We start from the raw sequence: 23,431 nt of genomic DNA on the forward strand, positions 1-23,431 counted from the left end.
ACTCCTACCACTGTACATAAATCAGAAATTTTCTGACCAGACATACTCAACATTATTAATGATGCAGTTTCACATGCAGAGCAGATTTGCAAGCATAATGCTCTACAATAATGACAATAATGTGACTTTCTTATAGGGCTCACATTTTGGACTATTTAATCAACATGCAAAAGCTGATTTGCACATAAAAAAAGTGTGAATCCTGTTCAGTCCAACCCTGGCTAGTTTAGTAATGAGGATCAGATTATCCTTAATCATCTAATTTGAATGACGTGCTTTCAAACAATGCTGGAAATCCGTAGTGGTTGAAAATGTTTGAGCTGAAGTTACATGTTTTTTTTTTTTTTTCATTTACAGTCACATTGTTGCTCTGTGAAGACAGGAACAATGAAAAATTAAAAAAGAAATTTTCAAGACAAGTTCAAACAACGTGAATCTTTAAATTTCTGACCAACCACAGTTGGATAGCTGAAAGTCCTACACTGTTGAACTTTCTGAGAAGCGCTGCTCAAGAAGCAAACTGGGCACTTAACACAATGCAGAGAACCTCTATGGTGTGGCAGAAGATGTAGCTGAGTCTGGTTTTAGAATATTAGATATTTTAGATCCATCTCAGTTTTTTTTAAGTTAATACCGTTGCTCTTTGTATTAAAATAACACAACTGCAGAACTGTGTGAATTTTGTCCTTTATACCAAACTAAAGCATGTTTCTGGCAACTTCATCGAAGCATTAAGAAAACAGCTCGGTTTTCTCCCCTTTGTCTGGTGCTCATAAAGTGGTGCCTCACCAGTGTCTGACTTACTCCTCACTTACATAATAACATGTTCCGGTTATTGTTCTTTATTGTTCTTTTACATGAAAGTTGCGTATGTTCCACCTGCAACTCTCTGTCTCACAAGCAGTGACCCAGAAGCTGGCTCAGTATCATAACAGTATAATGGCTGCGTTTCCCAGTAGGCCCGTTTGCGTTGATAAGCATCACTCTGCCTGCTGCAGCCAGTTACAGTCCATTAGCCCTGCCAGTCATCCAGCTACCGAACACACACTTACACAGATGAAGGCACAAATAGGACATCCACACTGTTTAAACCGCTCTAATGTTTAATGCTACTTAAAAGATGTGAAGCGGATCATTTCCACACATAAAGATTTAATCCAGAGTTTAACTCAGTGTCCTTATATGCCCTTTCAGATATGAAATATAAAAACAAACACATTTAAGAGGTTCATATAATATGTTATAATTGGCCTAAATTATGAATTGGACCCACAAGTGTAGAGTTTAGCAGTAGAACTGGGAATTCTGTAAAAAATGTTTTTGAAATCATTATAGTCAGACTTTTAGATCAGTAGATAGTAGTTATTGATTCAAGGTCTGCTTATTCAAACTGATATATAGATTATCTACAGAAAACTGTTGAGGTTGAAGGAGATAATATTGCATATCATATAATTAATTGTCAACATTTTATTAATTCAGCAATATGAATTATTTTTGTATTATATCACAATATCAGTGTAAATTCATAATGTTTGTTTAACATCAGTGGTATTAGAAACAAACGATTTGTGAATACACCGTGATGGTATCACTGTTTGGAGCAAACGTACTGTACATACTGCCTTCAGCTATAGATGCTTTTACTTTCAGAGGCGTTTAATGAGATAGTCTGTCGTGCAAAGTCGGCATGTTTAGCAGCTGACTTCTTGTATTAGTCTTCCCTCTGAGGATGCAGCACAATGACCTTTGCTAGAGAACATTATTTGGGTTGGGAATAATTAGACATTTGCCAGTAGGGTTTTAAGTGTTTCGATGAGAAATGTCCTCCAGCATCACCAGAATTCAGGCAGTTGACGATCATGGGACATTTCTGTTCACACGTGAGGCCACAGTACTCTTTTGGGGACTATTAACTTATTGGGAATCTTCTTGGTCTTGTACCTCATTCTAACAGGTAGGGTTGTTGCAGCATTGCTACTTATGGCTCTCTTTAAAGATTTAATTGTTTGCACAGTGCAAACTTTGTGTTTGAGTCAAGTCTTTGGTCTTAATATGAAATAGAATTTCCACTGTGGTGAGACGCACACATACGCACATGCACACAAACTATTGACAGCAGTGTCATCTGATCTTTGTAGTTAGGTTTTCAGGGGGTAATGACTGTGTGTGTGTGTGTGTGTGTGTGTGTGTGTGTCTGCACAGCTATAGAAACATAGACCTGACTGGTAATGGGACACACACACAGACAATAGGTCCATTGAGGTTGATGGTGATGTGTGTGTCAGACGGTCTCCAGTTGCACTCCTAACACTGACCTTTCACAGCGACTAGGCTCTCTTCTGGCTCCACCAGTCCTGCTTCCAAAATAAAAGTCATTTTTTAAAAACCTTTGATAGGTTTGTTAGTGTCTTTTGCTGAAAACTGTGAGCCGCCTGCTTCTGCTTCCTTTGATCTAAACTGGAGAGCATATCTATTGTGTTTTTGTGGTTGACCCTGCCCAGTTATAAGCAAACAACACTCTCATTGCTTATATTTGTTACCAGCCATCTATTCTGCAAGAGTCAGCATTGCAGTACTAGTTGCTGTAGGTTTTCATGTGTCCGACTCTCATCCAAACTGCAGGTCATATCCAAACCAGTGTCCCCCACACTGACTTCCCACCAACAAACAGCCATGTTTGTTATATTTTTAAGAAACCACAATTAGTCACATAGAAACTAGTTTCTGTTGTTTTTGCATGTAACAAAAATGTTGCTGGTTTTCTTCTAAAGTGCGTTTCTTGCGTTTTTTGTTGTTGCTTTAACCAGACAAGCTTTGTCATACCAGAGATTCTCAGTCTTTCCCTCCACTGTGGATCATTACATATTGTAAGAGGGGTTGTGGAGTGGCTCATAGAAGGCCTGCATGACAAATTAGTGAAGTGCCAATTGTATACCCACCCACCTCCACCACACAGAGCTTATAAGAGTCAATGCTCCTTAAAAAGTGACTGAAATAAAACGGCTCCCGTTCAGGATGAGGCGGAACGTGTGTACAGACATCACTCGCATTTTCTTTATTTCCAGTAGTTGGTTCAGATGACACTGTGGCAGCTAATTAAGTGGATCTCACTTCTTGACAAAACACTGCTGCAGCATTTTATTCACTGTGAGACCCATGATGTTAGTCTTTAGTAGACCTTATCACCAGGACTATACTGCGTTTCTCATCCTCTACACATTTGTCAGACACTTATCAACAGTAGACTACTTCTTGTATATTTAATGGATTCAGCTAATTTACGTGTGGTGTTTTTCTTTTGATTCAGGACGACCATCGTGGTGATCGGAGCCTTTCTGGATGCATTTCAGAAGGTGGCAGACATGGCGACTGGGGCCAGAGGTAAATACATGCACAGGCGCATAAAATTGTATTTATTTGTTTTGTTCGAATCAAGAGGAAATTTTTGAGATCAGCTCTGTGTTTGTATGTAAATGTATGACCTCATGCAAGTAAGTAAGAGAAATGTTTTCCCTCTTGATCTGTCTGTAACTTCCTTCCTTCTCAGTGATCTTGAACTCTGTCTCCCCCTTTTCATTAGAAGGAGTGAGATCATGAGGGAGCTGATTAGTTCCATTAACTCTCTGTAGAACAGGCGCTGTGTGTGTATTTAATGTAATGTAGAAACCACAAAGAGCGCGCTACTGGAGGCTGAAATAGGGCAGGAAAATTGCCAAGATAATTTTTATTACATGTCTCTTCTTTTTTACTTTAGTCTGTCTGATGTGTTTTCATTCCAAGTTTCTTTGGCTAATTTTTCTGCAGTTTCACAAAATCAGTTTGTGAAGTATAGAGGTACACTTAATAACCAAAACAAACATACTTAAATGTGACAGTCACACTTTTTAATGGACATTAAGACGGTATTCTGCAGATTTAACATTGTTAGATTGCCAGAGGAAAGTTACCCAGCCTGGTTTCTACATCACTACTAATGGAACTCAACTACCAACAGTTTGGTTGACGATTTGGCAGGGGTGTGTTAGTAGCTGCTAATGTAGCCTGGAGCTACCTAGTCTCAAACAGACGTGAGTAGCTAGAGTGGTTTGGTAAGCTCATTTCTTTGTACTGCCACACCCCCAGATTTTTATTATTTTCAAACAGGCTTTTGTTTCAGATATGCAGTCATACAACGCAACACCTGTAAACAGACTGTTTTTTTTTTGTTGTTTTTTTAACCTGGCTCCAGGGATTTTCTCCCATTCAGCCACCAGTGTAGTGAGGTCGGGCCCTCATGTTTAACACTGGGACACTGTCTGTGTTCATCACAAAGACATTTAATGTGGTGGGGTTCAGGGCTCTGTGCAGTCTGAACTAGGAACTGTTTCTGGGTGACCTTCCTTTGTGCATGTAGTTATTGTCTTGTTGAAAAGGAAAAGGCTGCCCCCAGATTGCCACAAAGCTGCACACTTCAGACCCAAAATTCTCCTGCGTGTGCACAGTATCAGCACTAATAACTGCTTAAACTCAATTGGCAGTTTCTTAAATGCTCCAAGCTAAAATGCATTCTAATATAAAAGTCACTTTGTGAATATTCGATGTACTTTCATGAACATTTCTTTAATCGCCAAACACAGATTTTCATCTGTAGTTCCTTGCTATTTGCTACACCTTCCTTAAAACAGAATAACAGTAACACATCATAACATCTTAAAATAAACCACACTAAATACACAAATAGTAATGTTAATACAAAAGAATGTAAAGAGTGAAAATGTATCTATGTAACGAGACACATACCTAAATGATAAGAAAGAAAACCTAACAAATACTACAGTGGTAAAACCAAACTACACAGAAAGATAAGTTACATTAGTAAACTAAATGGTAAACTAAAAATGAATGATGTCCTCAAGACAACAGGAATGAATGTGCTTCTAATGATCACAACAGGATTGGTTTTGAATTGGCCTAGTCTTGAACTAAGATTTAAAGTTATGCATGCAGCATGCAAAATATTTACTTCATTTACTAATAGTAGGAAGAAGTGCAGTACAACAACAGAAAGCATGGCAAACATTTCCTATATTTTCTGGGGTTGGGCTGAGCTGAGCTGTTCAGCTGAAAGGGAACTCCCACTAAATTGCTGTGAATTGTGGATGCTGCCCTCCCCCACGCTCACTGAACACAGACAGTGGAGGAGTCGCAGCCAAAGGTGAGAACATTCACTGACATGTTTTAGTGACTCACCTCAATTAAAGTAGTTAATAGTAAAAGGGCATCTGAAAAGTCACTAAATCCAGTGACACAGGAGCTAAATAGGCCACACTGCACACCAGAAAGCCATGAACGCCACAGGCTCTACTTCCTAAACAGAGACCGTCTGGTCATCACTTTATTATCATTGTAAATAATGAGCAAACAGCACAGAAACAAAGAACAGGTTGTCGTGTTTATGAACGTACTAATGTATTTAATTTAATTGCAGTAATGTAATTGCACAGACTGACATCGTCATTGCGATTAAATGAATCATGCAGCTCTAAATTGTAGGCAGAAAGACAGGTAGAACACATGAACAGGACTCGAGAGAGAGGAAAGGAACACAGGAGAAGGTCGTTGCAGCATTGTTTTATCAGACTCACACACTGTAGTTTTAAGTCTGTGTACATAATGAACCAACTGAAATAGGCTATAAACACAATACACAACGGATGTGGACAGGGAATAACAGTGTATTTGGAGCTGCAGTGCCTGTGTGTTGGGGCTTTGTTAAGACAGTCAGCTGCTGATATGATTATGTAACACACAAGTCAGTTGGTATTTAAAGGAAATCCAGTAACATGTGGGTGTATGTGTGTGTGTGGGAGATGAATCATGGCCGCTCCCCTCCACGGAAGCCTCAGCGGATCTGCTCTGTCATGTCTTGAGTGTTCATGTTTGTTTATCAAAACAGAGGAAACACATGTTAAGAGACAGCATATAAATATATGGATTTTGCTCTAAGCTGCAGATGAAATTGTATCTGAAGTGGCCATACAGGTTTCTAATTCCAGCAACGTGAAACACTTAAGAACAACTACAAATCAAAGATGCATAAAAGTCTTTTAATTATAGGGTTTAATGAGAGATAAACAGCTTCAGGCAGTTTCAGGTCACATTCTGCAGCTCATGATATCACCCGAAGCATAAATACTGAACATCTCTACTGACGTTTCACCAGCACAGTATCATAAGGTATCGCCATCATCCCTACCACAACACAAGACATACAGCACAGTTCAACAGCAAGAGGAGAACTTTTTGGAGATGTTGTCACACACAGCACTGTCAGCACTTACAACACGTGTTCATCTTTGCCTGTGTGTCATTCTGTTAACATGTGCACACTGCCTCATATCAGAATACTGTATTTACTTTGTGCGTGTTGCTAAAATGTGGTAAGCCTTGTAGAAGTCACCTGTCAGTAAAGTCTCATGTCTCAGTTTGGGTCACAGAAAAGTCACAAGCTCAAATCCTTCTGCCTCTAGTGTGTCCTCCCTTGTCAACACATGCTCAGGCAAGGCTCTGTATCTCCCCACCTGCCCTCTGTGGATGTTTCTCATAGCTCTGCGTAGAAAGATATGAAATAAAGAAACTCGTGCCACATTCTCATCACAAGACATTATCTTGCAAATCATGTGGGATGGGCAAGATTGTCATCTAATGACTTGTGACCATTACTGTCATCAGAGAACTCAAGATAGCAGCTGCAGGTCTTTCCGTGCTGCTGCTTCAGTCATTTCTAGAGTCTACAGTCTTAAACTCAAACAAAACAAAATAGAGACAAATACTGGCGACATTTCTTCAAAGAATCAGAATCGGCTTTATTGGCAAACTGTGTAGAAGGTACCCTCCACCACGGCTTGGGAAGGAGTTTTTGTTCAAGGGTAAAAAAAAAGAGAGATTTGTCATCAGAACACAGTTTCTTTAAAAGAAGCTGACTTAATTAGTAGGACTGTGGGAGTTTCATATGAGTCTCAGCGTAACTTGTGCTCAGAACAACAACAACAGTTACAGCGGGACCTTTTGTCATGTACATATAGACACCTTAATATTCGATTAAGACCAAGAACCATCTTGAGACGAGTTTGACTATTCAGTGGATACAGGACTGTTGTCATCTATCAGTTTAAAGTGAATGCAGCCGTTACATACCATGCATTGACCAAACTCTCTTTCTGTATATGTATGTGTGTAGGTGTGTTTGTTTACACCTGTGTAGTGTGATTTGACAGCTGTGTCCTTGTCTGTTCTCTCTCTCTCCTTCAATATGTCTTCTACAGCATGTGAGAGAGAGAGAGGAAAAAGGAATGGACCAACTGACTTTAAAGGATGCCACTACTGTAGTTACCTCTGTAACTACTGTAACACGCATATGCACACAGAAATGTTGTATACTGTTAAGCTCTTTGCACTGACAAGTGCCGTCAGTGTAAAGACACCTAATTGTTTTCTCTCTTCAGCCCCTCATAACAGCTGCAGGGGACTGTGTGTGTGCTAGAACCGGTCTGGTAGGTCTGTTGTTGGTTACCATCCTAACGCCCATGTTGTCACCTTTCTGTAAAATGCTGTGTTCAAAATTGTTTACCTGGATAGGCAGAGAAAGGGCGCCTTGGTGAAAGGCATCTCAGCCTCATGCATACACAAAGTTGTTTTTCTTTATGTAGGAATATGTTGAAAATGATTTCAGTGTCAGCTAAATTTAAGACAGTGACTAGCATCGACTGTTAATATCGGTGTATAAGGAACAGAACGGCGAAGTGTGTGCTGTAAAGCTTCTTGTAGAGCTTGCCACAGTTCTTCAGTGGATTTCGTCTGACTTGGTGTCTTCTTTGTCTTCATTTAATTTCAAACTGTCTGTAATGTTGGTATCAGGGCTCTTTGGGCACTGTACTATCTGTTGTTGGACTCCTTGTTCTTTTTGTCTGTGAAAATAATTGTGTTCTCTGCTGGCATTACGTCATGGAAAATAATCTAATGTGCTTAAATCATTTGCACAGTACTGTTTAAAATAGTTGTTGTACATCTGGGCAGAACTAAAATGTGAGAACTTTGTGTACATACATTGCACACAAGAAAGAAAACTGTCAAAAGCAGTAGCATTGATAATAATATATTTATATATTATAATATATTTTACTTTTAATGAGATAAAAAATCATTATGAGGTGACTTTTGTTATTATACGACAGAACCAGTTGGCTGTGATGACCTAAGAATGACAAACTCAAACGATCTTAGTCTCATAAAGTTAACATTGGGACATGGGATTGTTTAACTTCTCATTTCTTACAGTGACATTTTGGAAGAAACACAACATAAGTCTAGACGTTTTTTTTCCATTGCACACTATTGGTCCATAAGAAGCGACAGAAACAGGATTTAACAACCTACTTGGTCCTGAGCAAATGTCGGGAAATACTGATATATTACTTTTCCTCATATCTTTTCCATGTGTAAAATTAAATCAAAACCACCACATATTCAAATGTTATTCCTTTAAACAGGCAAAAGTATTGTAAAATACACTGACACTGAATAACTGGGCGTCATCAGGACTATGTGAGTGTGGTTGGATCACATTTGATTGACCAAACAACCCCACAGTGTCACATGATTAATATATTGTTAAATAATGATTAGTGCACAGAAATATGAACTGACTTGGCTCCTTCCACTTTAAAATAGTGAAAATGAATACAAACAACCAAGAAATACATAAATCTCTAAAGTGAATAAAACAAAACTGTTTTTGTGTGCTAACAGTGAGTTAATGTCGAGACGCTTATTAAGAAAATATGTTTTGGGGCCTTTAAGACCACTTGTGGAGGGATTGATTTCCAGATTGGCACCTGATCGATCAGAGTGTCCCTAAATAGAATTTGCAAGGCGTCACTTGGTCTCCCTGCTTTGCTCTGGATGATGTCAGCTCTGTTCTGACTGTGTTTGTGTGTTGGTTTATATCAGATTGAATTTACATCAAATTGAATCACATCTTTTATATGACAGAAATATATCTAATGTATCAGAATATCTAAATTCCATCATTTAGTGTTCAAACTTTTAAATTAAAAGCACATAACCTACACATGGAACAAGTTGATTTAATGACCTGGGGCATTGCATTTGTTGGAAATAATTTTTTTAGAATAGTCTTATATTAGAGGACAGGACCAAAATGATGTCACAGACGACAAGCTCAAAGGAAGTCTGACCAGAGTTAAATTCAGTTCAGTTTATTTATATAGCACCAAATCACAACTAAAGTCATTTCAAGGCACTTCACAGTGTAAGGTCACAATCCCAATGAACAATCAACAATGAGCAAGCACTAGGTGACACTGGAGAGGAAAACCGCCCCTTAACGGAAGTAACCTCCTTGGAATAAGAATTTATCTGTAACTGATAGACATAATACGCCGATGCAGGCTTTGCTTATGAAATGCATTTCATGTCCAAGAGAAAGCAGTGAGGACTCTCTTCTTGAATTAATAATTTCTGTAACTCTAGAGCACTGACTGTAATAATATCAGCATGAATTATTATGCTAATAAAAGCAGCATGATGGCTAAAACTTGGCATTAATTTTGTCACAATCTGCTGACGTTTGAAAGCAGGTTCTTCTCCTCTCTTTTCTGGTGATTCCACATGACTGGTTTCCCCAGTAACCGAGGAACTGTTGACGTCTTTGGCGTCATGGGGCTTTTAAAGCGTGCACGCACACGCAAACACACACACACGTATATACATGTACACCCAGATCACAAGACGGCTGACTGAGGACTTTCTGGCTGTAACGGAGGTTTCCTGGGGTCAGCGTTCTGTGTGCGTTTGCTGAAGGATTGCAGAGGTTAGGAGACAGTTTGTTCCATCCTGATTGACCGGTCAACGGGTCCTTTAATCAATAACTGGATCACAGAGTGGGTGGCTGAGTTGGGCAGTGTTACTGTTCCACACTGTACTTGTTGTCTTGGTGACCACTTTACTTTTGATGCAGGAAAACTGCAGTAGATACTGTAAGTGAAAGAGCAACAACAGGCGATATGGGGAAACGCCCCTTCACACATATGGATTCAGTATGGCTTTCAGTGCACTTTAAATGCAGCTTTGCACTGCCTGCAGAAAGCTACACTGCAAGGGAAAGTTGGGAAAGGCTGAAAATGCAAATGTAGGTTAACATAGTGCATTGGAAGATGTGTTCGAAAACTGTCCAATTGGAGCACAGGATGTAAATTATGTGCTTAACACCCAGAACAACACGTTGATGAAAGATCTGATGCAGCCATTTGTATTTGTATGTGTACATTATTGTAGCATTGACATTGAAGTTGTTGTCAGAGCTACAATCACGAGCTATAGCTGGAACATTTGTTCTATAAGTAAGAAAAGCTCAAAATCCCATTAAGACTAAACTAAACATCCAGCCTTGACACACAACCTTTTATATAATGGTGCTTTGTGTAACTTACTAACATAAGTGCTGGGATAAGTATGCTAGGTTTTTTAAAAGACATCTTATTTATCTAATTAGTTTTTTAGCAGTCTTTAAAAACCTCATGCGTTTGGGGCTAAATATCACAGTTCGACACACGAGGAGGAATCTAACAGTGATTCGACTGTCTGTAGTAACAACAGGACAGATGAATGGGGTTTATAGCTGCTCTGCTAGCTGCTAGTTTGATTTTATGGCAGCTGTTGGATTATGCTGCTTTTGGATTATTGAAAGAAATTTGAGGAACAGACTTATATGAAGAACTCTATAAGCAAAGTTTAACTGGGGTTTGCATTCAGTTGCTGACGCTAATGGAACAGAGACTAGATGCAGGTAAAGACTCTCTATTGTCAAACTGCGACTCTCTACTGAGTGGGTAACTGTGTTGTAGCTGAGCTAAAGGCTCTGTGTCTCTACATACCCTGTTCGTATTGGTTAGAGAGCTATGTGGTGATGCTTACGGTGCAAAACTAATTTAGTGTGAGTGTCCTTTTAAAACATTACTTGGTCATGAATTTCACTTTGCATGTTTTAAAATTTACTTGCAGAATTTCAGTCTAGCTTGAGAGTTGGACAGCAGTTTGTCTACTGACCATCACATGCAGAATGACAACAGAGTTCATGCAGTAGATTCAGAGGAAAAGAGAAAACAGAAACCTAGTTGTTTCATGGAAAAACCTGAGAGCAGAGAAAACAACAGGTTTTAATGCCTACATACACACTCTCATAGACCTTTCTCAAAGGACCACGTTATGAGTGTTGAAGAGGGGGAGTGATACTGGAAAATCTGGGTTTAGGTGGGTGAACAGTTCTCTGTCTGTCTCTCTGCTGGAGTGTCTGTGGAAAATAGAGGGAAAAATATAAACGACTGTAGCAGATTTATATTTTCCTCCTTTTTTTTCTACCTTTAGAAGTTATGACAGATTTACTCGTACTCATCATTCTTATTTGACATTTTATGCATGGTATTTTATGCAATGTCGCAAAACAGCAGAAGTAACAGACACAATCTGTATTAACTTTTCTTGTGACCATTTCCTAGTTCACTTAAAGGATGATTGACCAAAACAGTGAAATCTGATTTATTTATTTTTTAATATGCATTTGTGACTGAAAGCAGCATGACATTGCCCCTGTTCACAAAGCTGAACCCATAAACAAATGGTGAGCTTAGTTTAGTGTAGTAGAATTTGACATGCCTGCACACAGTCCTGACCCCAAACTTAATCGTCATCTTTGGGATCTGGAATACCAGCCGGGAGCCAGACCTTATCACACAACATCAATGCTGGACCTCACTAATGCCTTCGAGGCTTAATGGAAGCAAATCCTTGCAGCAGGTTCCACAGTCTTCTAAAAGGTGTTCTCAGAAGAGCAGAGACTGTTTATAGCAGCAGATTAAATGTACCCTGTGGAGTTTTCACCACTAGTCATGCTGTGTAGTGATGTTTTGGTGAGTGGGTTCCTGTGTTGTTTGTATTTTGAGCACAAGCTGTGTATGGAGCCTGTGTACAGTCTTATGAAATGCTGCCCATGATCACAAAGCTGATGTGATCTGTATTTCTGCTTTATACTTTACCGCTGATCTACAGGTGGTATCAAGAATATTCATTGTTTTACATGAGACACTGAATACAACAAGATCTTTGTTTCATGCTCGTACTTTTGACTATGCTGTGTATTTTTTAGAAACTCTACACTCAAAACGCTTTCCTATCAAATATCACTTTGGTTCGGTACTTGCAAACTCTAATAGATCCCTTATTAAGCTCATTCAAAGTCATGATTCAACAGCATATTAAAGCCAGAATCAAAAACAAACTCACTCCCACACTGAGTCTGATCTTGTCAGGTTACATTTTCCTCTGAAGTCATCCCCATTACACTCTGAGGTCCATTAAACATGTCTGAACACAAACGCAGCAAACGCCTACAGTCTTTAGCACCTGGCTGCAACACACTGACGCACACATGTATACACACATACTGTCACATGTGTTGTAACCCATGTGTTCCCTAGTGAATGTTTACACCTTAAGACAGGGCTGTGACAGTGTACATGTGAAATATCTTTGACTTATTATACGGTTGTCAGTGTATCTGATAAATATTTCCTCATAGTGAAATGTCACAATGAAGCAGTAATAAACCTGTTGAGATAACCAAATGACACTAGACTGCATTTGAATGAAACATCATGCACCATCACATACTGTTAAACCTTTTAAATTAAAGGTAAATTGGGGGCTTTATTTGTATTTTTAAAAAATAATCATAGCACTTTTAGCAATTTAGTGATTTGATTATAGTGATTTAATTTCACTGTGCTGTTTGAAAATGAAAAAGTAAATGACCACCTCCAGGTTCAGCTTTAAACCAGCAAGCGTTTCCTCTGTTTCAGCTGCATCCACTTTCATTTTGACCTTCAATTAAAGTGTTTTAGTTCATTTGGATGTACAGTTGTGTAAGTCTCAATTTGAGATATTCTGACAGCATACCAGACTTTTGTCTGTGATACTAATATGACCAACTAACGCAGCATTCTCATAGTATCACTTTAAAACGTTGGTATGCACATTGTGTTGTGTTATGACTCAGTGTTCACACCAACATCGAGCAGCGAATGCGTGTGGATCATAGAAATGTTGAGAATGAACCAATTAAATGTAAATGTTATGTAAAAACGTAACATGTCAAAGAACTATAAACTCTATAAGGTGAGACTTGTTTTTAACCTCTGACAACAACATTGGGAAGTTTTTAAGCCAACACATCATGTTCTCCGAGCTCAGAGCTGAAGTGCAACAGGGAGGAAAAGGCAAATAAAGTGAACACACCTAGCCACACCTTAACGATTAACCAATTCCTCATGCCTCGCTATGTGTGCATGGATGTGTGTGTGTGTGTGTGTGTGTGTGTGTGTCCATCTGCCCACCCTCAGCCACATTTCTGCGTGATTGCTTGTGTGAAGCTGATAATTAATGTTTTGTTTATTAGACAGCAAAACAAGAGGATAGGAAAAGGGAAATAAACCTGGAGAAGAAGGTGGAGGACTCGTGGAGGATACTGGGAGAAAGGTGCATAGGAAATGGAGGCAGATGGAGGGATGGATGAGTTTTTGTAGGAGCAAAGCAAAGAAAAGGAGAAGCATATGAAGCATTGCTGCTCGGTAAACACACAGGAGGAGAGTGAGATGGAAGGAATGAAAGCTTGAAATGACTGTGTACAGTTAGTGCCAGGCCAAGTTTCACTCAGACACTTTCTGTTCATACTGGAGCTGTTGGAAGAACACACACCTGATCTTTCACTGTGATTGTTCTTTATTTTATGTAACTCAGCCGTGACTCAGCGTTGTGTGTGTGTGTGTGCCTTTTTCCTTGCAGCTCTCAGATTTAGATATTCAAATGACGTGAATAGAGTCAGTGTGATCTCGCAGACACTTCAGTGAAAATCTGCTGTGTCACTTTGTTCCATCACAGTATAAAGCTGAGTGGGATGACATTAATGTGACTGTATGTTTGACTCAGTATGAACATTTAAATTACAGACAGTATCAAATCTTGAGTCTATTTTCTTTATTTGTTGTTTAGTCTTAGAAATATAGAAATATACAAACAGAAATGGAGTACAGATTAACTGCATTTGCATGCATTTAAGTAACCTGGTTGGCTCCCATCTTCCATTTGTTAGTGTTCATGTGCATTATAACAAGTGCACGTTGAGAAATTAGCAGAGTAGATGAAAGGAGAGTTTGTCCATTAAATCTGAAGTGGTTTCCACTGCTAAATATTTGAGTATTTGTTAAATTCAGACAGTTTGTGCTGGAAAAGGAGCATTGTTCTATGTGCCCGCCTCTTTCTTGCACTGTGCTGTCAGTGTGCTTCAACACACAGGAAAAAAAAAAAAAAAAACACAGTCCGGAAACGTTCTTTTATCATTGTTTTGTATAGTTCAAATCTAAGAGCTATGCTTCCTGAATATGTTTTGTCTGACCAACAGTTAAAAATACACAAGTAAATTCAGTTTATGCTATAAAACTAATAACCGAGTGCAGCAGATGTTGGCATTTGAGCTGCAATGATCATTAAATGAATTGCTTTTAATAGTGAGAACTTTAGTCTTTATTGTTTTGACTTGTTTTAAGTAAAATAAATTAGTTTATAGCTTGTTAAATTTTAATATTTTTATTTTTATTATTACCGGTATTTTAATAAGTGGGAATCTTTGGACTGTTGACTAATTAATAAAAAAAAACTTTAGACTGATAAATTAATAATGAAAACATTTAATTACTTAATTACAGCCTTTTTTTTTTTTTCATAATATCACAGAAAAGTACCATAGAACTGGTCTGTCTTTTTGTCTTATATTCATTAAAATGCTTTAACTATTTGAGCAATTTGCAATCCTGTGAAAAACACCAACAGCAGCACATGGTACATGTCTGTGTGGAGTTTGTGTTAGTGTGCGAGTAACCAGAGGTCAGTTTTAAGAGGAAGTGTCATGTCCACATAGAGACCGGGTGCCACAAAGAAACCATTATAAGGAGCTTGGATGCCTTTCTGTGTTTAAAGATGACAGAGGGCCCACTGTGGAAGTGATGCTGCTCTTTCCTTCATTCACCGTCTGTGTCAACATTTATATTTCCTTCCAAATGTTGCACAGATCTGAATAAATGTTGAGTTGGCAAAACAAAATTTCCAGCAGCTCTAAATGAAACTCTTAGTGCTTACGGTGGCGAGGAAACGTCTGTAAACAATGTATGAAATGACCTTTTTGTCTGCATTAATCTGACATCACAGGTGTAGACAAACACAGGGTGCTAAAGCTAATGACACATCTTTTATGAGTTAAACACTCACAGCAGTTTTGGAAAAAGTGGATTTAAATGATTAATAACTGAACATACTTTAGCAGTAATAACCTCAAACAAGCTTCCAGCAGCTGCAGACCACATTTACACAATGTTCAGATACATTTTGGACTTTTCTTTCTCACTTAAGCTCAGCCATACTCTCTGGTTGTCTGGTGCTTCTCACTTTAGCAGAAAAACATTGGTTTTATTGAACTGCTGACGTTTCACCCTAAATTTCAGTAAATGTCTTAAAAGGGACAAAACGACAACAATCTATTAACCAGTGTCACTAACCAATCAGTTAGCAGACTTTTATCTTTGACTGGTCATTTGTAAAATATCAGAACAGTCACATTAACATGATGAGTGACTCACTGTTTAGTTTGATGCACCAATTCAAAATGTGCAGTACACCATGTAGTTGGAGATAAGCTTAGTGTGTCTCTGCTAGAATATAATCGTGTTAATGTGTGTGTGTGTGTGTGTGTGTGCATGAGAGATGGGGCTGGTTAACATTAAGTGTTATGTTTATGTGTTTAATCATGAGCTAGAATGTGGGGTTCACATGATTTATCATTGTCTTATTAAGTGGTCTGGTTTATCTTAATATAATGTTTGTGAAATCTAATGTTGTTACATCCAATTAACTGAGGCCGTTGGCTGTGATCTCTGTCTTGCATAATTCTCACACAAAATAAGACACACACCCGTTATTTCAACACACATAACAACACTCTTTGTTAGATCTTAATCCTTTATGCCACTTGTTTTCTCATTTGGTTCATTACTACTTGAAAACCCATTTGGCTGATGAAGTGGCGACACCACACTCCTTTTTAATACCACATCATGAAGCACCAGTCACTTCGTTTGGGTGCAATTTTGTATTACACAAACACTTTCTAGTTTCAGGGCTCCACACTGAGCTTTACTTGGAAAAAATATTTATTTTTACTAATTGGCAGAATAAAACTCATCTAAATGTGTTGTTTTTTTTATTCCAGGTGCCACGAAGGAGATCGGCTCAGCGCTAACCAGGATGTGTATGAGACACCGCAGCATTGAGTCCAAACTCAAACTATTCACCACGTAAGACACACAGTAGAATAACGTGTTATTTATTACAAAGGGAGGACGGGTGAAGGTGTGATGATACCTTTTTATTTGACAGCGTGGGAACTAGACACAATAATTATTGTCAACTAACAAATGCTCATATGTGCATTGAACCAGAAAGTGTGTATGTGACAGAAGGAGACGTTCTAGTTGTCTTTCATTTGTCGTTTCTCTGTTATTACTGTTTGCTCTCCTTAGAAAAGCTGTCAGTCAGATGACGCGCACACAATGTAGGTTAGGGATGTCCTGATTTAATTTTTTAGTACTGACCTGAGTCATTTCATATCGGATATCTTACATTATCCGAAACTCTGTATTACCGAGGAACTAAATGATGCAAATATTGTTAAATATATAAATTTTTGCATCTTGTGGTGAGATTGCAGAATTCAACCCTTTGATCACCTCTCACTACTCAAGCCTGCAGTGTCTGTGATGACTGCCACTAAATTCAGGCAAAATGCAATTTCCTTTCTAGAGCCAGTGTTTGGTTTATGCATTCTAAACATGGCAGCCTCCACGTGTAGATATAAAAAGATCTTTGTAAGCTACAGAAAACACAACAGTTTATTTTGTATTATGAGGTGATTACACACGAATGGCCACGTATTCAGGATTCTGGATCCGGACATCTTTTGTTTGAGTCCAACATGAATGCACCATGAAAAGAAAAGTATTTTACTAACTAAACCTGCCCCAGACTCTTTAGTAGTTAACATTATACTTTACCTTATGGGATTCATTCAAGAAAAAGGTGAATCATAATGATTGAGTGAGTTTTTCCCCACTTTCAGAGCTCTCTCAGAAAGTCTCATCACTCCACTGGAGTTGAAGATGGAAGAGTGGAAGAAAGTCGCCAGTCAGCTAGACAAAGATCATGCCAAAGGTGAGGTAACATGCTAACAGACGTGCACACTCACCTGCACACAGACACCAACTCTCCCTCACTCTCTGCATATATTCTGTTTTCAGAGTATAAGAAAGCCAGAGCAGACATAAAGAAGAAATCATCAGACACCATCAAACTGCAGAAGAAAGTGAAGAAAGGTAAGAAGACGGCTCCAGCATTGTTTTCTCACATCCAGCAGCAATGAGATGAACACCGCCACATAAAATTATCAGTCAAATTATTTTAGCAGTCAAAATCAAAAAGAAAGTTGCACATTAGTGGTGAAGCTGCAGAGAAATCTGAGCTTGTTTGCCTCAGAGTAATGGAGCCACCTGCTAAATATGAAAACCATCCTCCTCAGAATGAGAAAATCCTCCACAGTAAACACGAGGAGCCTGTTTGATCCTGCCCTTATTGTGCTGAGTTAAGTGTTTTCAGATCTCTGCTGTTACGTCATGCTCTGCCTCCTGTCAGTCACCTGACATCCCGAGGGAAGACATAATCCCTCTGAAACATGTTTTCTTGCCAACTTAACTGCCACATTCATGTTTTATGTGGTGCTATTTTTAAGCCAGCCAGGAAAAGGAGGAAATTTTATCCCGTTAGGTTTTGAAGGAAGTGAATAGTCCTATTCTGGCTATAAAGGCAGGGAGTCAGTGCTCCTCAGCACTAATACTCCACTTACCATACGATATATTAGTTAAAGAATAGTGTGCAGCTTTTATGTATGACAATGTACAATAAATGATTTAATATGTTTCCCATTTGAATACCCGTCAGCCTGCCTAGTGAGGAAAAAGGACATGGACTATGGACTTTATGATCTTGATTTGACTCTCATAGCACTTGTTGGTCTTTAATGACTTAATATCTTTTTCCAGGAGCACATGTTTTATTATTTTTATTTGTTATTGTCATAACAGGTACTTTTAAATCCTAACTCAGCATTTGTCAGTTCAGACTGAAAGACAAAAATATAATTAGTTTTTTAATCTTATTGAAATAGCTTCAACACTCTTTTTGGGTTTTAGACATGAAATCTGGATTGAAGTTTCTGATATCTGACTCAGATACTCAATGAGATGTACTGTACTGTGATACTTCGGTTTGACTGTTGCCATAGAAACCCGGACTTAATGCTAGGTAGACAACTGGACCACACCCTTCCTTTATCAAAGCAACACACCCTGAGGTTGCCATGGTTGCACCTGGTCTTGCCATCTCATAACCAAAGACACTGAAAGCTCTCCAGGGAGACCTTCAGACAGTTTTAGAGCGATAAAGGGAAAACGCCCAAGCACGTGCACAAACACACAATCATGCATGCATAAACACACATCAGGCTTGAAATGAAACCTCGTGGCCTTTTATACAAATATCCTCTCTGTCCTCCAATAAGCAAATGCGCAGGCACAGAAATAGTCCGTACACACATCACATGTGCACAGTCTCAGTGCAGACACGCCCATGGTAAACTCTGATGTGGCTTTAACATTTCTGAACATGTTTTCTGCTATATGTATTTTTTCTTTCCTCCTTTCTTTCATTTTACTGCACCATTCCCTTCACATTCTTTCTCTCGCCGTTCAATCCGTCTTAAGCATTCACCCTTTGATTCTGTGAAGGTCGTGAAACAGTGTTTGACTATTACAAACACCACAAACACAAATGTCTTTGTCATTTCTACATGGTCGTCACTTTGCAGCTGAAGTATCAGAGAAATGAGAATGTAAATGAACGTTCAGTATGCAGGTAATATTCAGATATATGTGCATATGTGTTCCTTTTGTACTTGTATAATAGACCATCAGTGTAACCTGTGTAATAACTGTGAATAGAAATGAACTTTGAGTTGGTGAACACAAATCTCTACACTCACAACTACAGTCATTAGTTGACTAGGAGAGGAGTAGAAGTAGACGTGCTCACATTTTCTAAACTTGTCTGTTAGCCACTCCTCTAGCTGCGCCTCCCTTTCCGTTTCATCTTCTACTTCTTTCAATCCTGCCTCCCCTGACTATAAGATTAAATGTTATCTGATTGATTTCCTTTGATTTCTCGGCCCATAGAGTGGATAATATTGTTTGTACTACTGTATGTTATATATATATATATAAAAAAACAATGGAGAAGCTACTTAAATAAAAGGTTTCTGCTCTCTGTCGGGCTCACAGAAGTAAACAAGTAAGCAAAAGAATTTCAAAGGCAGAGACATAGCTTTAGATGTTGTCACCACGTAATGACACAGCACGTACACACCCATAAGAACACAAATTTTTTCCTTCACAGTGTACCAGAGCTGTTTCTGTACACTCACCAATCAGTGCTTCACATTGTAATTATCCCTGCTGTTCAGTGCTGTGTCTGTGTGTGTGTAGACACCATATAATAAGTAAGGACACACATAAAGACTCCACTGCTGTAGCTGTTGTCAGTAGAAGAAAATTACTCGTACATAGAGTTGAGTTTTTGGTGCGTAAGCTACAGTAGATTGAAGATTGTGTTTTCTTATCAGTCTTCACAGTCCAGACAGCGATGCCGTTATATCATGGCTGCTCCTACATGAAAATATTTGTTTTTAAACTGTTCTGGCTACAAGTCTGTCAAGAAATTCTCACAAGCTCTGATTTTATTACATTTTCTTTTTGTCCTCCTTCATTGGGTATTTTTTGGAATAAAAAAGAAAAACGTTGTAACAGTAAACATCTGTTCAATCACTAATCATCCCATATGATTCGCCGTGCTCTGTCATTATGTGGTGTGTAACCACTTCAGATAGGGAATCTCCAACTGCTCAGAGGCAGATGATGGGAGGAGAAAGTCAAGGGACAAGAAAGACAGACATAATGGTGCTATTGTTTAACCATTCCCTTTTATGTATGGAAACTAATTAGATGCTTGTGCCTTGTATGCTTTTTTAAAATATTACTTCATTTTGTGAAACTCATTTAGTTGGTCCAGCACCATCACTTGGTCACTAAAGAAGCAACAAAAATATAGTTCCCAGTTTCGTTGTACAGAAGCTTTGTTGGGTCGGATCTTAAAGATCCAGGCAGCAATGGAGAGTTTGTTTTACAGTTTTATTTTACAGCACTCCTCTGTAATGTTGGGGAGAATAGGTAGACAAAAAAAGAGGCAACTGACATGAAATAAAGGGTGCAGAAGGATCACAGGATAGACGATGGCTGATCATCTTCTCTTTGTGGCTGTGCCGAGAAGAGAGGGGTGGAGGGAGGAGCTGAAGTCATCCTCTCCATGACTCTACTGCACTTACTGTGGTTAGAAAGGTAAGAGGAGAAAGATGGAATAAGAGATGGGAAATGTGTATAATAATACAGTTTGAAAAAGAATAAGGAATAAAGTGTAAAAGAGGTTAAATAAGGAGCGCTGGTGTAGATGGTTCGAAAGGGATCGAGTGAAGGAGGAGGAGGAGAAAAGAGGCGGGGGGAAAAGTGGTAGGTGTATTCTGCAGGAGGAGTAGCAGGGAAAAGGAGAGAGGTATGAAGAGAATGAGGATAAAGGAAGTGAAGTATATAAAATGTTCATTTCAATCTCCAGGTGTTTTTTTCATTCAGTGTCAAGTCTCAACCTGTCTCACGGAGTTCCACAGAAACACATGTAATGCCATTTTTTTTCGTTAAAAATTCTTTTTGCTTCCCTATTCTTCCCCCGTCTGTTGCTTATGTGTCACAAAACTGAACCCTTATTTCTCCTGGCACTTTGCTTTCAGTGCCTCCTCCCTCAGTTAACTGTTTTACTTTGTACCTTGCTTCTAAGTTACTTTGGATTCAAGTGTCAGACAAATGACTTGATGTGAACAGTTCAACAGCTGTACTAAACTACCAGACCACCTGTTTGACACCGATGACATGATCAGGGCATGACACACATGGTCTAGACTGTTGGATGAATGCGTTTTAGTACCAACAGCTTAATGTTGAACGTGTGAGAGTATGATTAGTCATGGTGATACATTGATACTGCAGGAATCAGCAGTAAACTGATGTGATGTGTTGTTATAAAGTGTTTCTGTTCAGTTGTACATTTAGTAGCTGATGATGGTCAGACGTATTGTTGGGATCATCGTTTGTGTTTGCACACTCTCAACACTGTTTGCTGTGATTTGTGGCTAAAGATAACCTAGATTTACTAACCAACCATTGTAATGTTACACTAAACACAAGGTTTCATCGTTTATAACTGCAGATGGACTTTTTGCTGCGTGGCTGCAATAAACTTACAAGTATGAAGGCGCTTTAACCTGGACTGAGGCTAGCAGTACTTGTGTGAATAAGGAATGCTAACAGACTGGTTTATGGGAAAAGAAAGTGCAACTGATGATGTTCTAAAGAATTATGGACTCATAACTTCTAGTTTCACTCATGCAGACTCCATATGTTGTTTCTCTGTCATGTTTTCAACAATTACTAATTTAATCTGTACGTACACAAGTTCCTTTTTTTTTTTTTTTTAATTAAAACATATCTAGACATTTAGTACGAGAGACTAAGCTCTTTAATAGAGAAGAATAAGATATCAGAGGCCTTGATTACACAGATAATACAGGCTATTGGGAATTTATCTGTATGTATGTCTGTGGAAAACTGTTTTTGATCATTTCATAGGATTTATTAACATAAAGGAAAAATAAGACTCCTCCTTTACATTCTCATTTTCTCATTTGAACTTGAGACGTGTGTAATTAGCACGAGTGGCGAGCTGCCAGGGCTGAGTGGCGAAAGTTAACTGTGAGAAACTCCATCAACAGACAACACTAGACAGAAGATGCCACATGTTGCCCACATGGCTTGATGGACATATAATTTCTGGGAAGGGTTTTCCAGAGCCACAGCAATGGGAGAAGACTCATCTCATAATAACTATAATAACTGCTACTATATGTGTCTGACTTAAATAGAATTAAATTAGGATTAAGTTACTTAGACTTTGGCTGACGTGATGCATCACGATGTGGAGTTTTCAGTCACTTATGTATTATTTGGTGCTAAGCTAGATACATTGGAGCTTTACACTGTTATTATAACCACAGGATCAGTTACTCCAAGTCAGATATAGATAATTACTATAGCTTAGTTTCCATATTATAAAATAAGGAGCTGGAAACGTACGTGAGGTGTTATTACGGTATATTTCCCAGCTGGTGAGAATTAGCTTCGTCTGAACTGCGTTTCACCTTTTAACAAAGTGAATGAGGCGACTCTGTGCAGGATGGAGTTTCTGAGTTGAGGTCTTTGTGTTTTTGTGGGTGTTGAGCCAGAGTCTTGTAGCCGGTCCGACAACACGCAGCCTGTCTGTGTGTTTCCACAGAGGCCAAACGTCAGCACAACGACACTGAGCTTCTGTTGGCAACGTGGAAATTATCCTCTGTCCTCTCCATGCTCTCACACACATACACACACGCACTCACCTGAGTGAACAGGCCGTGTTTAGGTTGAGCTCTGTGATACAAAGTCAGCAGTGTGTGTTTCGCTGTGGAAACTGCTCCTCCAGTGTTTTACTTTGGATTTACTGTCCGTGTCTCTGTTTGTCTGCCTCTTTCCTTCTCTTGTAGGTAGAAGGAGCTTTTGTTTTTACTCTTTACTGGAAAAATATCTACAATTTTGTTTAACAACAATTCAGCTAAAATTAGATGGAGATCTCTTATGAGTTATTGCTTGGTGTTCTTGCGGAAGTAACAAAACAAACATGCTCCCTTTGAAGCAAAGGTCCTGCAAGTAGTCATTTTCATTGTGTGGCAGAATATATACCAACATATGATGCATGAACATGTGAGCAGCATTTAATAATTAGCTGAGATAATTATAGTTTATATTCATTGTAACTATAGCTACCAAGAACTGTAGATGAGTAACAAGAGACATATTGTGTGGAGTGAAGAAGAAAAATGGAAGTACTGCAGAAGTACAGCATTAAATAATAAATGATACTCTGAAGATTGAACCATGACAGAGACTGAGATCTGTTCATTGTTATTAAACTTCTCTGTGTTGGTGGAAGTCTGGGCTCCTTCCACCACCTCTGGACTTATTTTTAA

General features: G+C 38.7%; 1 protein-coding gene across 2 annotated transcripts in view; it reads left to right on the plus strand.

Annotated features, from left to right (window-relative positions):
* The window catches only part of mtss1 (MTSS I-BAR domain containing 1), a 45,814-nt gene that overhangs the window by 13,907 nt on the left and 8,476 nt on the right, over positions 1–23,431 (plus strand). For both annotated transcript variants that reach the window (XM_026347595.1, XM_026347596.1), the window contains exons 3-6: positions 3,311–3,384; positions 16,376–16,460; positions 17,282–17,373; positions 17,460–17,534. In XM_026347595.1, the coding sequence (XP_026203380.1) occupies positions 3,311–3,384; positions 16,376–16,460; positions 17,282–17,373; positions 17,460–17,534 (326 nt within the window). The remainder of the gene's footprint in view (positions 1–3,310; positions 3,385–16,375; positions 16,461–17,281; positions 17,374–17,459; positions 17,535–23,431) is intronic.

Source organism: Anabas testudineus, chromosome 5 (assembly GCF_900324465.2).
Source record: "Anabas testudineus chromosome 5, fAnaTes1.2, whole genome shotgun sequence".
Lineage (NCBI taxonomy): Eukaryota > Metazoa > Chordata > Actinopteri > Anabantiformes > Anabantidae > Anabas > Anabas testudineus.